Source organism: Lepidochelys kempii, chromosome 6 (assembly GCF_965140265.1).
Source record: "Lepidochelys kempii isolate rLepKem1 chromosome 6, rLepKem1.hap2, whole genome shotgun sequence".
Lineage (NCBI taxonomy): Eukaryota > Metazoa > Chordata > Testudines > Cheloniidae > Lepidochelys > Lepidochelys kempii.
This window is the reverse complement of record NC_133261.1, coordinates 68,941,428-68,961,393: the sequence shown is the minus strand read 5'-3', so window position 1 is coordinate 68,961,393 and position 19,966 is coordinate 68,941,428. Positions and strand designations below refer to the sequence as shown.

General features: G+C 40.0%; 1 protein-coding gene across 3 annotated transcripts in view; it reads right to left on the bottom strand.

The window, feature by feature from the left end:
• Positions 1-19,966, bottom strand: part of PSEN1 (presenilin 1) — a 53,977-nt gene that overhangs the window by 24,559 nt on the left and 9,452 nt on the right. For all 3 annotated transcript variants that reach the window (XM_073348535.1, XM_073348536.1, XM_073348534.1), the window contains exons 2-6: positions 16,239-16,382; positions 10,589-10,842; positions 8,854-8,995; positions 4,119-4,186; positions 2,636-2,856 (exon numbers count right to left, since the gene is read on the bottom strand). In XM_073348535.1, coding sequence (XP_073204636.1) covers positions 2,636-2,856; positions 4,119-4,186; positions 8,854-8,995; positions 10,589-10,842; positions 16,239-16,322 — 769 coding nt within the window. In that variant the 5' untranslated portion in view covers positions 16,323-16,382. The remainder of the gene's footprint in view (positions 1-2,635; positions 2,857-4,118; positions 4,187-8,853; positions 8,996-10,588; positions 10,843-16,238; positions 16,383-19,966) is intronic.

Below are 19,966 nucleotides of genomic sequence, written 5' to 3'. Positions count from 1 at the left end.
ACACCGGGTCACCCAAGGAACTATGCTGGGACCTGTGCTATCCAACTTATTCATATATGATCTGGAAAAGAGGATAGGATATAAAATTACTGAAGATAGATCCCTTTGTAACTCTTCTCAATCAGCTTTGGATTTAACTATCTAAACTGGGTGACTGAGCAACAAAATGGCGGATAAAATTCAATGTTGCTAAGAGCAAAGTAATGCACAATGGAAAAAATAATCCCAACTATACACACAAAGCGATAAGAACCATTAGCAAAGGGATCGATAAGATGACAAAATATCATAATGCCACTATCTAAATCCATAGTATGCCCACACCTTGAATACTGTGTGCATTTCTGGTCACCCCATCTCAAAAAAGAAATATTAGAATTGAAAAAGGTACAGAGAAGGGCAAAATCAACGATGAGAAGTATGGAACAGCTTCCATCTGAGGAGAGATTAAAAAGACTGGGACTGTTCACTTTACAGAAGAGAAGAGTAAGGAGGGAGATGACAGAGGTCTATAAAATTATGACTGGTGTGGAGAAAGTGAATAGGGAAGTGTTATTTACCCCTTCTCATAACACAAGAACCAGGGGCACCCAATAAAATTAACAGGCAGCAGTTTTAAAACAAACATAAGGAAGTACTTCTTCACACAATGCAGTCATCCTTTGGAACTCATTGTTATGGGATGTTGTGAGGGTCAAAAGTACAACCGGGTTCAAAAAAGAATTAGATAAGCATCTGATAACCGTGGAATTCACCCCTACCAGGTTGAAAATAGTCCAAATGTGGTGACCTTCAGGTCACGCTGTGAAGCCTGTGTTCCTTGGGCTAGCACTCAGGGAAGGATAAGGTGCTCCGAGTGTGGGGTTTCTTTGGGGAATCCGAGGGGTGGGGATTATTATTATTATTGGGTAACTGCCTATTTTATATTGGACAGGAATTGCTGCTGTTTGTTATTGTTATGGAGTGTATTTCACATGGATGGGACAGTCTTGTCTAAACATCTATGTTGTTTAAAGTGAAATAAATGAAATCTTACGACTACTAACCCTTGGGTTCATGCCAGCTGTGATACAAGGGCTTAATAAGCAGTTGACCTATGAAAGCCAAGGAAGACTCTCCCTACCTCATTCATAAACTGGGTCAACCAGCTAGTGCTATGTGCATAAGGAACATTTTCACCTTCTTCTGAGGCATCAGATACCTAAGGACAATACTGGCCTAAGATGGACAAAGGGCCAATCAAGTCTGATTAATCCTGTATTTCTACAAATATGGAGAAAAAAAACAAACCGGACGCTCACCTTTCCTGCTATCAGGGAATTTCAGACTCTGTGTCCATCTGCAGTTAAAATTCACTTCTGCGTTTCCAAATTAATTCAAACTCTTTATGAGCAAGTTTGCACTGATACTCCTCTTTGCTATAAGAAATTTCGATTATACACTAGGAGCTAGATTATACACAAACACATGCTTGCGCTAGCTCTTGTCTTGGTCACGTGAGTATCAACAGAAGTGTAGCATGGCTAGTGGAGGTATGGCTGAGCCACGCCAAGTACAAACACACCCAAAACCAGGGGTTAGGTACTCGGCACAGCTCAGCCTCTGTTGCCATGATCCATGCTACCACCGCTTCATTGCTACTTATTCTCGCGCTAGCTCTCATCAAGCTAGCGTGAGCATGTGTACACAAGCAGGGGAAATCATACTCCTAGCTTGTCATGTAGACGTAACCTTAGCTATTCTGGCCTATTATGTAAACCAAATCAGTCTTTGAGACATCTGCCCTTATAGCAAGATCATGAATAGCATAAAATACAGAGTACCATTCCTACTGAAGGGTTTCAGTGCCCTTTAAAAGTGTATGATAACTGTCTGAGACAGGTTATGTGATCTCTAGATATAGTTTATTGCAGCCTTCTCTGGGATGAAACAGAATATGTGATAATCTAGAAAAGGAAATGACTACTATAGCAATTTGAACTGTGGGAGAGTGTTTAACCATGCCATGACTAGATCCTCCTGTGTGAAGGGACTTTTCCCTAAGGAAAACTCCTAGAGGAATTTCTGAGATTACCCCCTTCTTGTCAGGAGATGGATTGGCCCCCTTGGTATTTGGAGGACCCTAGGGAGGCCACAGCTACCCACGTCAAGCCCTTGTACCCAGGATGTGGCTCCAGCTTCCCAAGGAACTGCTTCACTCTGGAAATGCAATAGCTCCCAAGGGCCCTTGAGGGAGTGGGAGACACAAGAGTTATTTTCAATGAGACCAGAAGGAGGACTACAATATGGGTCACACGCCTATCCTCTCCTCCCTTGTACTACTCCAATTCCAATCCCATCTGCACTTCCTGCAGACCCGGAGAGGGCCCCTCATAAGGTCCAGGGTATGTGGACAGAGACAGTATTGCAGAGGCACTCAGAGGTAACAGCCATTTGAGGGGGACTTACCCATGGGTTAGATGTAAGGGAACACAGTCTGGTCCCTGGAATTTGAGTAAGACATTGCAGCAAAACCCTTGCCCTGCCTATGTTTGGACCCTGGGTTTTATGTCTGGTCAAACAGATGGAAGAAGTGAAAGTAGGAAGAGGGCATGCTATCATCATTGCTGGTATTATGCTTTTTTCAGGATCTTACCATATACTGAAATCACAGCTAGGATAAGCCATGCAGTCCATTCAGGAAGGTATTTAATGAATACCAGAGCCATGAGAGCACTGATCATAATGAGATATGCTTGCTGGAGCCGGAGCGGGCCTTTCCAGTGAATGCAGATCATTCCCACCACACCAAAGTTCCAGATCATGAGCGCGAGTGTGATGTAGTCCATGGCAACGTTATAGGTTTTAAAAACCTCACTAAAACATTTAAGAAAAGGAGATTAGATAAAGAAAACAGGCAACTGTTTCCCTAAAGCAATGGCAAAAAACAAAGAAGGCAAACTTGAGAATTAGATTTTAAAACTCTACACTCCATGTATTTTAACAAACAAAGTTGTTCTTTTATTAGATCTTAATTAGATCTGACAATGACTCAAAGAAACAGTTTGCTTTTTGAGGAAGAGCTAGTTTTACAGGGTGTGTTTCATTTAAACTATTTCAGGTTTACTAATTCAGTTTTCTGCAGTACAATCCTCCATTGACCCTCGTTTCCTTCTCAGTCACAGATCAAAAAGCTGCCAGCACAGGACACCAATGCAAAGTAGTTACCTTGATTAACCTATAGATGGTCCTCCATTTTGTAAGTAAAATTTCAAAAAAATAATTTCCTGGCATACAAATGGCTCTGTTAGTTACCTGCATGGAATGTGAACTAGACACGTAGCACCACTGTGTCAACCATGCAAGGGAAGGAGGATGTAGTGTAAATGCTTCAGCTGATCAGACATTGTCCTAGGCCCTAATGAACTGATTTTTTTAAACTGAAGAGAACAAAATATTCTGTGAAATAAATATATCTAAGAAATTTAAAGTTATGACGGCTCTCCAGGAATATAAGCCTGGGGTTCTTCATTCATTTTTGTCCTATTAGATGAAATCATAGTGCTAACTCAGGGGTAAGAAATGCATGCTGACTGTAATAGAGTGTTTGGGGTCTGCATCACCATTATAGCTGCCCACCATTCCTAGAAAGTAAAAATCTCCCTTTGAGGATGGAGCTATGTTTCTCAATCAGATATGAGAGATTACTGAATACAATGAATGGAAAAACTACCTCGCAGCGAACAAGTGTATTTTCTCCAAGTCATAGGTAACTTCCACTGGCCTGTGAAAAATCAGTGCTTGAGCTTGCTGAATGGCCATTCCTGATGAGGTGGTGAAGTGCTGCTTCAGGATTTGACTTACAAGACAAGTACAAAGCCTTGAAACATAGGTCTATTCTGCTGTAGATGCAAGCGCATAACTTCCATTAGATATAACAGAAGTGTGTATCGGTGACAGAACAGATTCCTTTCAGTAGATTAAGTCTTTGAGACTGTTCCCAAATAAATACCCTTTGCATGGCTGACCCTTACCAATTACCATGGTGACATGAGGACAACTGTTTATGTATGCTTATGGTGAAGAGACAAAGATTGGCTGGAAGGCAAATTCTGAAGTTGAAACTCTTGTAGACTTACCCCAAGTAGATGAATGAGAAAAAGAAAAGCAGCAATAGAGAAGAAATGATAAGCCAGCCATGGATCACCTGAAAGAGAAAGACACAACAATAAACATCTCCATTTCAAACTGGACATTTTAAAGTTAATTACATCTTTATCAAAAATGCCTTTTTAAGGTTCAATTTCATAAGCAGAAGATATAGTAATATCTGAGCCAGTTTTCAGAGTACCACTCACAGCCCCCAGCCATATTAATATCTTGTGGTTAGAGCAAGGGAATGAGATTCAGAAGTCTTTGGCTCCATACCATACTCTATGCTGCTACATTGATTTTTGGCTAGTCCCTTGACTTCTGTGCCTGAGTTTACTCATCTATAAAATGGGGCACTACTTAACCAACCTTTGTAAATTGCTTTGGAATCCTTGAATAAAAGGTGCTCTATAAGTGCAAAGTATTTTTAGCATATTAACTTACAGCACTTTGATAATGTTGGCTTGATGTCAAAGCAGAATATACTGCATTGTAAAATGCATGGAAAACATCTATTAATTTTTCTATCATTTAAAGAAATGAACAGCCCAGTTTCCAAATCAATAGCAGAATCTATGTGTAACCTTATGGATGAAGTACAATGTTAAAGTGTTACATTTATGAATTCTAGCATATTAAAATCAACTAGAATTAGCATAAGGCATCACGTAAGGAATGAACGAATAACGAATGTAAGCACCTTTTTATTGCATATGAAGAGCAAATACTAACACACCTAATAGTGTGATCTATACACATCACACAATTTGATAGCAAAATACATCACCATGTATATCAAGATGACAACCGTGTTTTGAGATTAAAGTCTAGCAAGACATACATGAATTTTACAAAAAAAAGTTACATTAGAAAATATCATCAAACCTTGTTTTAAGGAGTGAGCATACTTTGGGACAAGTCCTTCATACTAATGTCCCAGACTAAAAACAAAGATGGAAGAGAATTTGGAAAGCCCTCTAACTATGATCATGTCTGAACTGACAGGCTGCAAGATGACAAAATGCTAGATTTCCTAAGTACCCGATTACAAAAAACAAAGCTCTGAAATGCTACATCAAACTGGTAGAAAATCATCCAAAACCCAGGGAAAAAAGCAATAGAAGATATCTTTCAAAAACAACTGAAGGAGGGGAACGGACAATCTCTTCAGAAAAACAGATTCCTAGAATTGTAAGTCAAAAACTCCAACCTGTTAAAGACTTTGGGCAAGTTCTGGCCTTAAGAAGAGTACCTTTGAGGTGCAATGGGGTATGAAAAACGTGAAATATAAAGAAATATTTTTTCTTCTAGACAAGGAACCTCACACACAAGCTAAGACATGAACCCCACAACTAGTTTAAAGTTCTTTATAGATAAAGAAGTCAGAAGCAGTAATTTAGTACTTGCTTGAACTGGTTAAAATGGCACAAGGAATCCTACCTGTGTTGAAGCCAGATTCAGAGCAGAATTTACTATTCAAAACAACTATACATCCAAGAGAACTCAATCTTTCTGATCTGGAGTTTTGTTTTTCCTCCTTATTTCCCTCCTTGCAAATGGTTTATATTGGATTTTAAACATTTTTAAAAACAATAAAAACTTATGAAATTTAATGTTTTACCTTGTAGAGATTATTTCTGTTTCACTAGTATTTATTTGACTTACATAAAACAGCAACAACCTTCTAACAAACAAAAGAGTGTCAAGTTTCATATAGGTTTTAAATGTATTTTCTTAAGTGTGTTCAGAGTCCTCTGCAGGATCTCTTCCACTTTCTATCTCTTCCTCTGGGCCATCCTTCATGATGTATCCCAGTTTACAAAAAAACCTCAAAGTAACAAGACTTGTTGGCAAGCCTGGGTAACCTCACAGGTTAGCCTCTCTCTATATCTGATAGAGTCGTCTCAAAAAATACAGGATGCGCAGCTTTCTCCTTTGCATTAAACATTCGGTTTTTAAATGCTGTTGGCAGGGAAGACGTCAAATTTCTGTCACCAACAACTGTTACAAGGAGAAGAACTCTGAAGCTGGGGATCAGCTTTACAAATAATGTGTAAGGCTACACATATATTCTGATAGAGTGAAAGACTGGATTTTGTTTTTAAAAACAAAATCTTTTCTGGTCACTTTGATGGACAAGATGACATAACTTTATGGTTAAATGAAAGACACATTAGCAATAAGAAAACCCCAAAGAAAACTGTCCTACTGCCTAGGAAGAGAAGAGACCTGGCAGTCCAGTGTGCCTGAATACTAATGTCCCATTCTAGCAAAGAGCAGATCTGCTCTACTGAACAAATGCCAAAAAGTGCATAACTAAGGGAGCGGTTCTCAACCAGTGGTACACAGAGGTCTTCTAGGGGGTACATCAATTAACCTAGATATTTGCCTAGTTTTACAACAGGCTACATAAAAAGCACTAGAGAAGTCAGTACAAACGAAAATTTCATACAATGACTTGTTTATACTGCCCTATATACTATACACTGAAATGTACGTATAATACTTATATTCCAATTGATTTATTTTATAATTATATGGTAAAAAGGAGAAAGCAAGCAATTTTTCAGTAATAGTGCACTGAGACACTTTTGTATTTTTAATGTCTGATTTTGTAAGCAAGTAGTTTTTAAGTGAGGTGAAACTTGGGGGTATGCAGGACAAATCAGACTCCTGAAGGGGATACAGTAGTCTGGAAAGGTTGAGAGCCACTGCTTTAACGCCCCAATCCTGCAATACTTACATGTGCTTAACTACCGTGAGTAGCCTCACTGATACCTAACTGAAACAATTTGGTGTATCACACGACTTTCCACACCAGTAATGTGTGTTCTTCACATTACATGGCTTTTCAAATATTAAATCATTTTCAAAACCACCTGTCCTTTTCTCATAGAAGTTTCTCAACACACTACATGTGAAAGATAAGTGTTATCCAACATATTTCGTAACATGTCATGGCAAGTTTCTAGACTTCTGATTAAAACATTTCCATGTCTCACCTGACAATGACTCCTAACTGATTTGTTGGTACAGAGTCAGCTTGCCTGCTAAAAACCTGAATAAAAGGGACTTGCCACGGTTTGCAAAATACAGGGAATTAAATCTGGAGCTCTGGCAGTAAAAGAATTTGCTTAGATAGACTAAAAATATGGGGGAATTAAGGCAAAAATAAAAATACATGAAAGAATAAGAGAAACTACTCAGACAAGCTGAGAAGGCTTGATTTCTGGTGGTTAGAGTTAGAATCTGAAATCACGACCAGCTCTACTATTGATTTGCTCTGTAACCTCATGTAAGACGCTTCACATTTGGGCCTCAATTTCTCCAGTTGGAAAATTGGGACAATACTTTCCCTACCTCAAAGGCATTTTCCCAGACATAATGCCTGAATGAAAGGCACTACAAATGAGCAAAGTAGATAGCATACTGCCACCACTTGGGATGTCAAATATTCTTTTGCTAGAAGTTTGTTTCTGTTCACTGAAATGTAAACCAACAGTGATTCTCTACATACCCAGCAGAAAATTAGATTTATGTTCAGCAACTGGGTGCCTGGATTTTTCAGCACTTCAGTGCAGCGGCTTGGAGATACTGTGTTAGCTTCATTAAAATTCAAAAGTTCAACATTTTTCATTAAGTAAGCACGAAAATAAATACAATCACTACCAAAGCTCCAATATTTATTTTGTCATTGAATTTAGTTTTATGCAGTCTACATATTCACTTTCTGATGTGCCAAAGATCCTTGTAATGACAGTGTACAACTGCACTGTAGAAATGATCAAGGGGAAGCTAGAGGTTTTGGCAGCTTGGTAAGCACAGGTGAGGCTTCTGGCATCTGGAGAGGCCCAAAGGACAGTTTGGGATTGCGGGTTTAAGCACATCAGTTGGCCAGTTCTACTAAAATGATCAGCAGTGAAATAATTTAAATATCTATTTTAAACTATCACTGTTTGGGGTATTAATTCAATATCCCATTGTGATAAATGGGGAAGTTAACACCTCATAAATCTTTTTCCAGAGTGTCTGCAGACTCAGGCAGATGTCATTGCATCCATCACAATGTGGTGACATTTTCAAAAGGCTTTTTTTCATTGCATCCATGCAGGTTAGAAACTCCCCTCAAAAATCTAAGAAGCTGGAACTAAATTTTGAGGCAAGTTTGATAGCAAATTATGTGACTGTAAAACACATATATTCAAGGGTCTGACTAAAAAAGACAGTATATCATTTTGTTATTCCACATCCTGCTTTATTAAGCATTAAAGGAAAAAAACACAATCACTGGGCCAAAAGTAGCCCACACCCACAGCTTTAACATGGAGCTTTGACATATGGAGACTAAGTTCTAGCAAGTTGATGCGACCCTCATCTAGATTAAGTTTGAGCTCCCATCAATAATACCATTATGTATTTTTGAGTCCTGATCTCAGGTGACATACTGTCACACACAAACATTGCTGTTGAAGTGCATTTTATTATTGGCAATGCCAAGATCATGCCTTGTCCACTTTTACTCCATGAAAGACTATGTACTATCTGATCCAATAAATTGTCCATTCCCCCCCAATATGGGGAACAAGGCTCCAAAAACTAAAGCAGTGAACATCCAACTGGTGCTGCCAGTTTAGTTAATCATGATTGCTCTTTCCCTGATAATACATTTCAGTAAATAAAAGGTTAGCAGAACTAATTACCAAGGTTAACATTTGTGCTCACCTTATAGCACCTGTATTTGTAAAGCACAACCAGGAGTATGGTCATGACAATGATGACACTGATCATGATGGCAGCATTGAGAATAGAGTTCAGAGCTCTCTGTCCCACGGTGTCTGTGTCTTCAGTGAACGGAGTGTAGATACTACAATACAGACCAAAAAAAGAAATGAAATTCCAATACATATTCCACATAAAAGTTTTCTAGATAAAAGCTCAGGATTAATATGTAGATATTTAAAGTCAATTTCCCTCTTGACATCTCAGTACTTATCTTTCAAATCAAAGTTACAAAAGTGAGAGTTATTTTCTGCTTAGTAAGAGAGCAACCAACATTTAAAAACTATTTTATTTATAGCAGCAGTTCTCAAACTGTAGGTTGTGACTCCAAAGTGGGTTGTGACCCCATTTTAATGGGATCACCAGGGCTGGCGTTAGACTTGCTGGGACCCGGGGCCAAAGCCCTCAGGCTTCAGACTTGTGTGGTAGGGCTCAGGTTACAGGCCCCCCACCTGGAGGCTGAGCCCTTGGGCTTCAGCTTTGGTTCCCCCACCCAGGGCAGTGGGGTTCGGGCAGGCTCAGGTTTCAGTCCCAACTCCTTGGGTCGCGTAGTAATTTTTGTTGTCAGAAGGGGGTCGCATGCAATGAAGTTTGAGAACTTCTGATTTATAGCATGCAAGTAAATGTGAATTAGGTCACACTAAATACATTTGAGCCTTTGTACATACACCATCTAGTGGATATTCAATAAAACGCAACCTGAAGATAAAAATGAGTAGTGCAGGGGAGGAATTAGATTTTCTGTTCTGTGGGAAATTCCACGAGTTTAAAAAACATGTGTTCCAAAAACAGAATAAAACCAAAATTTTAAGACTTCCTAAATCAATGCAATTCAAAAACAGTAATTTCAGATCAATGTTTCATTCTGATCTTAACATTTTAAAAAATTGAATTTTTTTGCAATATCTATTTTGAAGCCACAAACCAAACATGTTCTGACATTATCAAAAAGTTGTGTGTCAGTTTTTTTCCTCCAAAAATGCATTTTTGTTAAATTCAACATGTTTCCACAAAATGTTTCTCCATTGGACAATGCAGATCTGTTAAAATTGAAAAATTTAGTTGGAAAATTTCTTGACAGCTCTTGCTAACGTATTTATTTCTTTGTCAACAAGCAACATAAACAAACCCGAACCCTGCATACACATTGATGTTCTTTAAGCTCTCATTTTTCACCACTAAGGAAGCTTTAATTTTTAATGGAGTGCAACTTTCATGGCCTGTGCTCAGAATTAAGTCCATATCACGTAAACATCACACAAGAGGCACAAACTATTCAGTTAAAGGCCAAGATTCAGACGAAAGCAATGGTGAACAAATTATCTTGAGAGAGATGCTTCTACAAGGGAGACTTGAAATTATTTGCAAAGCTGCAAAGAGAAACTTCCGGTTTCATCATGGTAAGTCCTTTAACTTATGCAAGCACAAGAAAAACTGGGTTGATCTGATAGGAAAAACCAGTCTGGATCAGTCTCCAGGCTGACAGGAGCTGGGAACAATGTTGAAAGTAGGGCTGCTGGACTCCAGAGGGACCAGCATCAAACCAGGGCTTGAGGAAAGTTCATTGTATAACATAGCCACTTGAAGATGCGCAGACACATAGTAAAGGAAAGGATCCCCAGCAGATCCAAACCAACAAAGACAATAAAAAAAAAAAATTAGAAGATTTGATACATACAGCTGTCCATCCTTGCGTGTATAAAAGCTGACAGACTTGATGGTTGCAACAACTACCACCATGCAAAGTGTGACAGGTGCAAAGAGCATAATCACATGCTTTGCCCCATATTTCAATGTCAACTCCTCATCTTCTTCGTCCTGTTCCAGCACTTGCTGCATGCTATTCTGTGGCTGCCCATTAGTCTCTGATTCAGGGTTGTCATTGCGCCTTCGCTCGCTATTATCATGGCGTCGCCTCTCGCTGTTGTCATTCTGCAAGATAAGTAATCCCATTTCCATAAGCATCTATTTGCCACGTGTTCTGTATGCTATGCCAAGGAGGCTGTGGAGTGGGGAATATACACTGTACTATTGACTGTCATATAGTTTCAGCAGCAAGGACCTAAACAACAGCATTTACAATACACTGCATGAAAACTGTGGATAGAACGGAAGTATATAAAGTAGGGCTGTCAAGCAATTAAAAAAAATTAATCATGATTAATCGCTCTGTTAAACAATAATAGAATACCATTTATTTAAATATTTTCGGATTTTTCTATATTTTCAAATATATTGATTTCAATTACAACACAGAATACAAAGTCTACAGTGCTCACCGTATATTTATTTTTGATGAAATATTTGTGCTGTAAAAAAAAAATTAGTATTTTTCAATTCACCTCATACGAGTACTGTAATGCAATCTCTTAATCATGAAAGTTGAATTTACAAATGTATAATTAGGTACAAAAAAATAACTGCATTCAAAAATAAAACAATGTAAAACTTTAGAGCCTACGAGATCACTCAGTCCTACTTTTGTTCAGCTAATCATTCAGACAAAAGTTTGGTTACATTTTGCAGGAGATAATGCTGCCCGCTTGTTGTTTACAATGTCACCTGAAAATGAGAACAGGCGTTCTCATGGCACTGTTGTAGCCAGCGTTGCAAGATATTTATGTGCCAGAGGCGCAAAAGATTCATATGTCCCTTCATCTTCAACCACCATTCCAGAGGACATGTGTCCATGCTGAAGACGGGTTCCACTCGATAACGACCCAAAGCAGTGCAGACCGACGCATGTTCACTTTCATCATCTGAGTCAGATACCACCTGCAGAAGGTTGATTTTCTTTTTTGATGTCTCAGGTTCTGTAGTTTCCACATCAAAGTGTTGCTCTTTTAAGATTTCTGAAAGCATGCTCCACACCTTGTCCCTCTCAGATTTTGGAAGGAGTTTCAGATTCTTAAACCTTGGATTGAGTGCTGTAGCTATCTTTAGAAATCTCACATCGGTACCTTCTTTGCGTTTTGTCAAATCTGCAGTGAAAGTGTTCTTAAAATGAACAATATGTGCTGGGTCATCATCCAAGACTGCTATAATATGAAATACATGCCAGAATAAGGGTAAAACAGAGCAGAAGACATACTATTCATCCCCAATGTCTATTCATCCCCAATGAGTTCAGTCAAAATTTAATGAACGCTTTTTTTTTTTTTTTTTTTTTTTAAATGAGCGTCATCAGCATGGAAGCATGTCCCCTGGAATGGTAGCCAAAGCATGAAGTGCCATACAAATGTTTAGCATATCTAGCACGTAAACGTTGCTATGCCGGCTACAAAAGTGCCATACAAATGGCTGCTCACACTTTCAGGTGACTTTGTAAATAAGAAGCTGGCAGCATTATCTCCTGTAAATGTAAACAAACTTGTTTGCAAGGTGAATTTGATTTAAATCACTAGTCAGGAAGACAATTTAATCATGGATTTCTACATAAAAGTGCATTCTTGTTTGTTGTTATAACCTTAATACATATTCTTCACAACTCAAGAGATAGATGTAGGTTTCATTTGTAGAAGATATACACTATACATTTTTGAAGTGATTTACTCTGAAAACTTTTCAGATTAGTGTTACAGCTATATCAGAAAACGAATGATTGTTTGGTTATTTCATTTACCAAAGGTAATTGAAGCAGACATTTATGAAGTCATTGGGAGGTGAACTATCTCCAATTCTACAGGTTAATTATTAATATTTGGAGGATTTTCTTGTCACGCTGTATTAGGAGGAGAACATCACCAGACAGACATTTAAATTGTTTTAACTAAAATAACGTTATGTATTCCGGATTATTTTCTTCAACAGCAAACATATAATATTTTAACAAAACAAGCATATGAATTTTTGAATTTAGTTAAACATTCAAGTTTTTTAAATCAGGTTTGTTTTTGTTAAAATTGTTTTTAAACTAAAATAGTTAAATGAATTTTTTTTAAACACAAACCAAAAATTAAATAGACTTTGTCAGCCAGGTCAACATGAGAAACTTAAAATATTGGCTTCTGCAGCTAACTCAGTCGTCTTCACCTTCATTTTCCCATTTGTTCATAATCTGGAAAAGAAAAACAAGCTTTCCTGCTTTTTCAAGTCCCAAACGGTTTCTCAATTTGGAATGAAATAGTCCAAAGGAAGAAAATATTCTTTCTACACCAGCAGAAGAAGCTACTGCTGTTAAAAGTGAGATTATCACTTCAACAGTCTCTGAATCCAAGTGCTTAAGTGACTTCCACCAGTTCACTTCTTTAAAACATCATCAGCAAACATATATTTCTTGAATGGTTCTTACTCCCAAACTGGGTCTCCTTTACGGCCTGCTGCCATTAAAGGTTTTCCCTTCTCGTGAGAGAATGGTATGGTAGGTCTCAAATCAATGACGGATACACTCAGAAAGACCTCAAGACTTCTGGAATATGCTGCTCAGACAGTTTCACTTATGTTTCTACTGTCTGTCCCTCCCTTCTCACATTTATCTCCAGACCTCCTCCTCCTCCAGATTAATTCCGTCCCCAACAATCTTCTATTCATTGAACTTTTTGAAACTTTGCACTTTTAGAGAGAGGTAAGGGATTGACTCTGTGTACACAAATATTCAGAGGGACAATTGGGTTGAGGTCTGTTATTTCTCACCTCTATATATTAGTTATTTTAAAACATTTTTGCTGTTAACAAGCATGTTATCTCTGCAAAACTAAGTATCCACAGTTTGAGAACTGCAAAACTAAGCATCTCTGATGGTATCTTCTAGACTGAGCACTGAGTTTCATTTGGCAGATAGAAAGATTAACCTAAATAATCTATACAGAAGCCCCTGCAACTCCGTAAAATTGGGTCCCTAATCCATGAACTATTGGAACTCATTTACAAAACTTTTCTTAAACATTACATGAATATATTGTCTCATACTATAGAATTAGAATTTATAATCCCTATTCCATGATGAGATATCTTTGAGCTGTAATGTATTTTAATTAAAGCTATCTTTAGATAGGTTTTTTCCTCAAAAAGCATTTTATCAAAAAATCCAATTTAAATAATAAAGATCCAATTTTTTTAAATTTTTTTTAAAAAAAAGTCATTGATTTTTATCCACCCTGCTTGTTTGTGTTAGCGACTGGCTGAATAAGGAGCAGGACTGAGTAGACTTGTAGGCTCTACAGTTTTACATTTGTTTTGTTTTTTAATTCACTTATGTAACAAAAAAAATCTACACTTGTAAATTGCACTTTCACAATAAAGAGATTGCATTATGGTACTTGTATGAGGTGAACAGAAAAATACTATTTCTTTTATCATTTTACAGTGAAAATATCTGTAATAAAAATATAAAGTGAACACTGTACGCTTTGTATTCTGTATTGTAATTTAAATCAATATATTTGAAAATGTAGAAAAGCATCCAAAAATAGTTGTTAAATTTCAACTGGTATTCTATTGTTTAAGAGTGTGATTAATTGTGATTAATTTTTTTGAGTTAACTGAGTGAGTGAACTGCGATTAATCCACAACGCTAATATAAAGCAATATTAGGAACTCTCAAACAAGACAAGTTGTTAAAATTGATGTTGCTTTTGTCCAACTGCATGGATGTGTCTTCTACATAAACTGAAATTACACAAATTGAAGGGCCTATTTTTTTTCCTTGAGTGGAGATACTTTCGAGGCATGAGCATCTGAAAGCAGATGTTAGCGCAAAGTTTGTAACAATTGTAACTTCTTACACAGTTATTGAAGATGGTGATAATGTGACATTTATGACACTTGTTGCATGAAAGCCCCATGAAAATTATTCTGAAACCAGTCTTCATGCGGTTCACATTCACTACACTACACTGAGCAATTTCTACCATTATTAAAGCTGGAAAAAACTCTACAAATTGGTCTGGCATTGCATTTCCACAGTTTTACAAGCAAGAAAACTGACATATGAATAATTTTTAAAAACTCAGATAATTCTCACATTTTTAAAATTAAAAAGACAATTCTCATGCGGAACAAACAAACTTGTGGCGTGAGTATATCAATTTTTCCTCCCTACAAAAAGGGATTTAGTTTAGATCAGCAGTCCTCAAATTTTATAACACCCTTTCCCTAACAGACCCTTCCATAACTAGACCATCCCTGACAGGTGTTTGTCTCACCTGCTCTTAAAAACCTCCAATGACAGAGATTCCCCAACCTCCCTAGGCAATTTGTTCCAGTGCTTAAGCACCCTGACAGGAAGTTTTCCCTAATAACCAACCTAAATCTCCCCTGCTGAAATTTAAGCCAATTGCTTCTTGCTCATCCTCAGAAGTTAATGAGAACAATTTTTCACCCTCCTCCTTGTAATAACCTTATATGTACTTGAAAACGGTTATGTCCCCCACTCAGTCCTCTCTTCCAGACTAAACAAACATTTTTTTTCAACCTTTCCTCACAGGTCATGTTTTCTAAACCTTTATTCATTTTTGCTGCTGTTCTCCGGATTTTCTCCAGTTTGTCCACATAATGGGGCACCCAGAACTGGATGCAATACTCCAGCTGAGGCCTAATCAGTGCGGAGTAGAATGGAAGAATTTTTTTGTGTCTTGCTTACAACACTCCTGCTAATACACCCCAGAGTGATGGGTTTGTTTTTTTTTGCAACAGTGTTACACTGTTGACTCATATGTAGCTTGTGATCCGCTATGGCCCCCAGATCCCTTTCTGCAGTACTCCTTCCTAGGCAGTCACTTCCCATTTGGCATGTGCGTAACTCATTGTTCCTTCCTAAGTGGAGTACTTTGCATTTGTCCTTATTGAATTTCAGCCTATTTACTTCAGACCATTTCTCCAGATCATTCTGAATTTTAATCCTATCCTCCAAAGCACTTGCAACCCCTCCCAGCTTGGTATCGTCCACAAACTTTATAAGTGTATGCTCTATGCCATTATCTAAATCACGGACGAAAATGTTGAACAGAACTGGATCCAGAACTGATCTCTGGGGGACCCCACTCGTTATGCCCTTCCAGCAGGACTGTGAACCACTGATAACTACTCTCTGGGAACGGTTTTCCAACCAGTTATGCACCTACCTTATAGTAGCTCCATCTAGGTTGTATTTCCCTAGTTTGTTTATGATAAGGACATGTGAGACAGTAGCAAAAGCCTTACTATAGTCAAGATATACTACATCTACTGCTTTCCTCCTATACCCAAGGTTTGTTATCCTGTCAAAGAAAGCTATTAGATTGGTTTGACACAATTTGCTCTTGACAAATCCATGTTAACTGTTACTTATCACCTTATTATCTTCTAGGTGTTTGCAAGCTGACTGCCTGATGAAGTAGTTTGTTACTTACAGCATTGCTCAGGTGGTTGTCAGGGAAGTTTTCTGTCAGCTGCCCATGCTGGAACTGAGGTAGGTGTGCAGATAGCTCTGTCATTGGGACAGCTCTGTGTAAACCAATTATTGCTACACAAAACAGAACTTTCCTCTTGAGACACTGCAAGGAAAAGCAGATGTGTTAAGATTCCATATTCACCAACTCTTTTTAAAAAAAAATTTCATAACTCATGTAGATCAAGGATAACCATTTCCCCTTCTTCTCTTTGGTGATGTACAACCATGCTACATTTTCATGAAAATCTACCCGATGGGGATTTCCCAGCACAAAAATAAAAAATTATCAGAAAAGTCAGTCAGCCATGAGAGTAAACAAAAGAAGTGCCAAGTTTAGGATTCTATAAATTATTGAGAAAGAAGATAAATTCTTTATCCCACCTTGAGCAATTATGCAAACATTAATTGCACATTTGTTCAAAATGTAAACAATATACTTCTATTTTTAATTAGACTGCAGAACATCCTCCTATAACTTTCCTTAGCCTCATTACCTCACACCATACCCCACAGCCAAGTAATGGTAAACCAGATGCAGGATTCTTCTCTCTTGGCTCACTCATTCTCAGGTTGGAGATCTCTCAGCTTCTGGGTACAAGTTTATAGTTTTAAATCTTGACATTTGAAAAACTGAAGTTTGACGTATAGCATTTAGTATCTTTAATGCTCTGGCAGTTGCCTGGAGTTACACAGAACAATACTTCCATTCAATTACTAAGCACAAAAATCTTCAGCAGGCCTTCAAGTATTAAGGCATATTCACACCCCCTAATGGATATCACTTGGGCAAATTTATTCAAACGTGCCATGCATAATATACGTGATAGCCCCAGTTATTACTTAAAAACTATGCAAGCTCTAATGTAAAAACAATAAGATACATATGAATGAATCTCTCCCCCTCCCCTCCCACTTCCCCACCCAACAGCTAAGTACGTGAAGCAGAAAACACGACTGTAAAAGCCAGGACACAGGAAAATAATTCAGTATGAGTTTTAGAGAAAACCAAGTGACAAACATGGGGATGCTGTTTAATAAATAATATTGTATCTGGATCTCTCACTAGCTGAGTGTTTCCATACCATACATGGAAATTGATATTTCTCCCTAGAGGTCTGTCTGGGTAGCAGAGTCTATCCACCTCAGGAAAGAGACAGGAAACTCTTTCTAATAATGACTTCCACTTAATGGGCATTAAGAGACAATGCCAGAGTGATCAGCTCTAATGGCTCCAGCCTGCTCTAGTAACATAAGTGGTAAGTCCATCTAAGGTAGAAGTCAACAACCAGTCGATCACTGCTGACTGGTCAATCCTAGAGGATCTCCCAGTGTGTGGAGCCACATGCTCCCTGCCCCAAGGGGCGCGTTGGCCCCTTCCGGGAGCGGTGTGGGGCCAGGGTAGGCAGGAAAGCTACCTTAGCCTCGCTGCGCCCACTGCTGACTGGGAGCCGTCAGAGGTAAGTGCTGCCCAGTGGGAGGCCGCACCCAAACCCCCATCCCTGAGCCCCCTCCCAGAGCCAGCACCCCAACCCACAGCCCCTTCCTGGAGCCCCCTCCCAGAGCAAGCACCCCAAACCCGCTCCTGCACCCCAACACTCTACTCCAGCCCTGATCCCCCTCCCAGAGCCAGCACCCCATACCCCCCAGCACCCCATACCTCCTCCCAGAGCCAGCACCCCAAGTGCATTCCTGCACCCCAACCCCCAGCCCCTTCCTAGAACCAGCATCCCATACCCCTCCAGCACCCCAACACCCTGCCCCCTCCCAGAGCCAGCACCCTGTGCCCCCTCCTGAACCGCAACACTCTGCTCCAGCCCTGATCCCCCTCCCAGAGCCAGCACCCTCTCCTGCACCCCAACCCGCTGTCCTGACCCCCCTCCCAGAGCCAGCACCCTGTACCCTGTCCTGCATCCCAACACACTGCCCCAGCCTGGAGCCCCCTTCTGCACCCAAACTCCCTCCTAGAGCTTGCACCCCAAACCCTCTCCTGAACCCCAACTCCCAGGCTCAACCCAGAGCCACCTCCCACACTGCGAACTTCTCGACCCCAGCCCAGAGCCCGCACCCCCTCCTGAACCCCAACTCCCTACCCCAGCCCTGTGAGAGTGAGTGAGGGGGGCAGGGATATGGAGTGACCGGGGCAAGGCTTTGGGGACAGGGCGGGGCAGATCCTGGGTTGCCCTTAGATTCAAAAAGTGATCTTGGGCATAAAAAGTTTGGAGACCACTGCACTAAGGCTATGTCTACACTAGTACTTTTGTCAGTAAAACTGTTATGAAGGTGAGGGGGAGGTTTTATGAAAAATACACCCTCCTGAGTGACAAGTTTCACTGACAGACATGCTGGTGTGGACAGTGCTATGTCAGCGGGAGACGCTCTCCCACTGACACTGCTACCGCCGCTCGCCGGTGATGGCTGAATTATGCCAACAGGAGAGCTCTCTCCCATCAGCATAGAGCAGCTACACGGGAGACCTTAGAGGCGCAGCTGCAGTGGTACAGTTCTGTCGCTGTAAGGTCTCTAGTGTAGACGTAGCCTAACTGAGGCTTGGTCTACATTGGGAACTTAGCGTAGCATAGCTGCGTCTCTCAGGGGTGTGAATGTTCCATGCTCCTGAGAGGTGCAGCTATGCAGACCTAACCCCCAGCATAGACAAAGCTAGGTTGTTGGAAGAATTTGTCCATTAACCTAACTACCAGCACTCAGCGAGGTGGATTAACTATAAGGACAGGAGAACCCCTCCCTCCCATCAGCAATGGTAGTGTCTAGCTGTGCCACTGTAGCTTTTTAAATGGAGACAAACCCTAATGTGCACCTAGGCTCCTGGTTTTAAAATCTTTTCCTCAAGGGTCATCTCTCCACTACAAAATTATGTCAACCTACGTTATGGCAGCATACAGTCCCCGCACTTATTACATCGTTTGTGCGTGTCCACCCTACCCTCCTTGTGTCAGCGGTGCGCATCCTCACCAGGAGTGCTTGTATCAATGCAGAGTGCAATGCACCCTGGGCAGCTATCCCACTGTGCAATCACACCACCATCCAGCACAGGATGTTTTGGGAAGTTTCTGCAATGCCTCTTGGGAAAAATGAGTCATGCAGGGGTGACTGGGAGCATGGATTCAAATTCCCATAATGCAGTGTTCTTCAGCCCATAATATTTAGTGCCTCTCTTCAAAAATCCCTGCAAATCCCCACATCCCTCCTCGCTGTTTGCCATCTGTGACAGAAACATGGATCCTACACAGCTCTGCACTATTGTGATGAGCTTTGCAAGAATGGGCCGCCTGATCCTGCAGTATTTGCAGAGCTGCAAGAACAGGACGATTCCCTGGAGGCTAGATTTCTGTGGGATATAGAAAGAAACAATTCAAGGTTGTTAGCAGCATTCAGGGAGCAGCTGCAAATGGCTGAGTGTTGGTTCTGGGCTCAAGAAACAAGCACTGACTGGTGGGATCACATTGGCATGCAAGTTTGGGATGACAAGCAGAGGCTGCAGGACTTTTGGATACGCAAGACCACATTCCTGGATTTGCATGCCGAACTTGCCCTAGCCCTTCAGCACAGGGAGACCAAAATGAGAGCCGCACTAATAGCTGAGAAGCAAGTAGTGATTGCACTGTGGAAACTTGCAATGCTGATTGCTATTGGTCAGCTGGAAATCAATTTGGAGTTGGGATACCCACC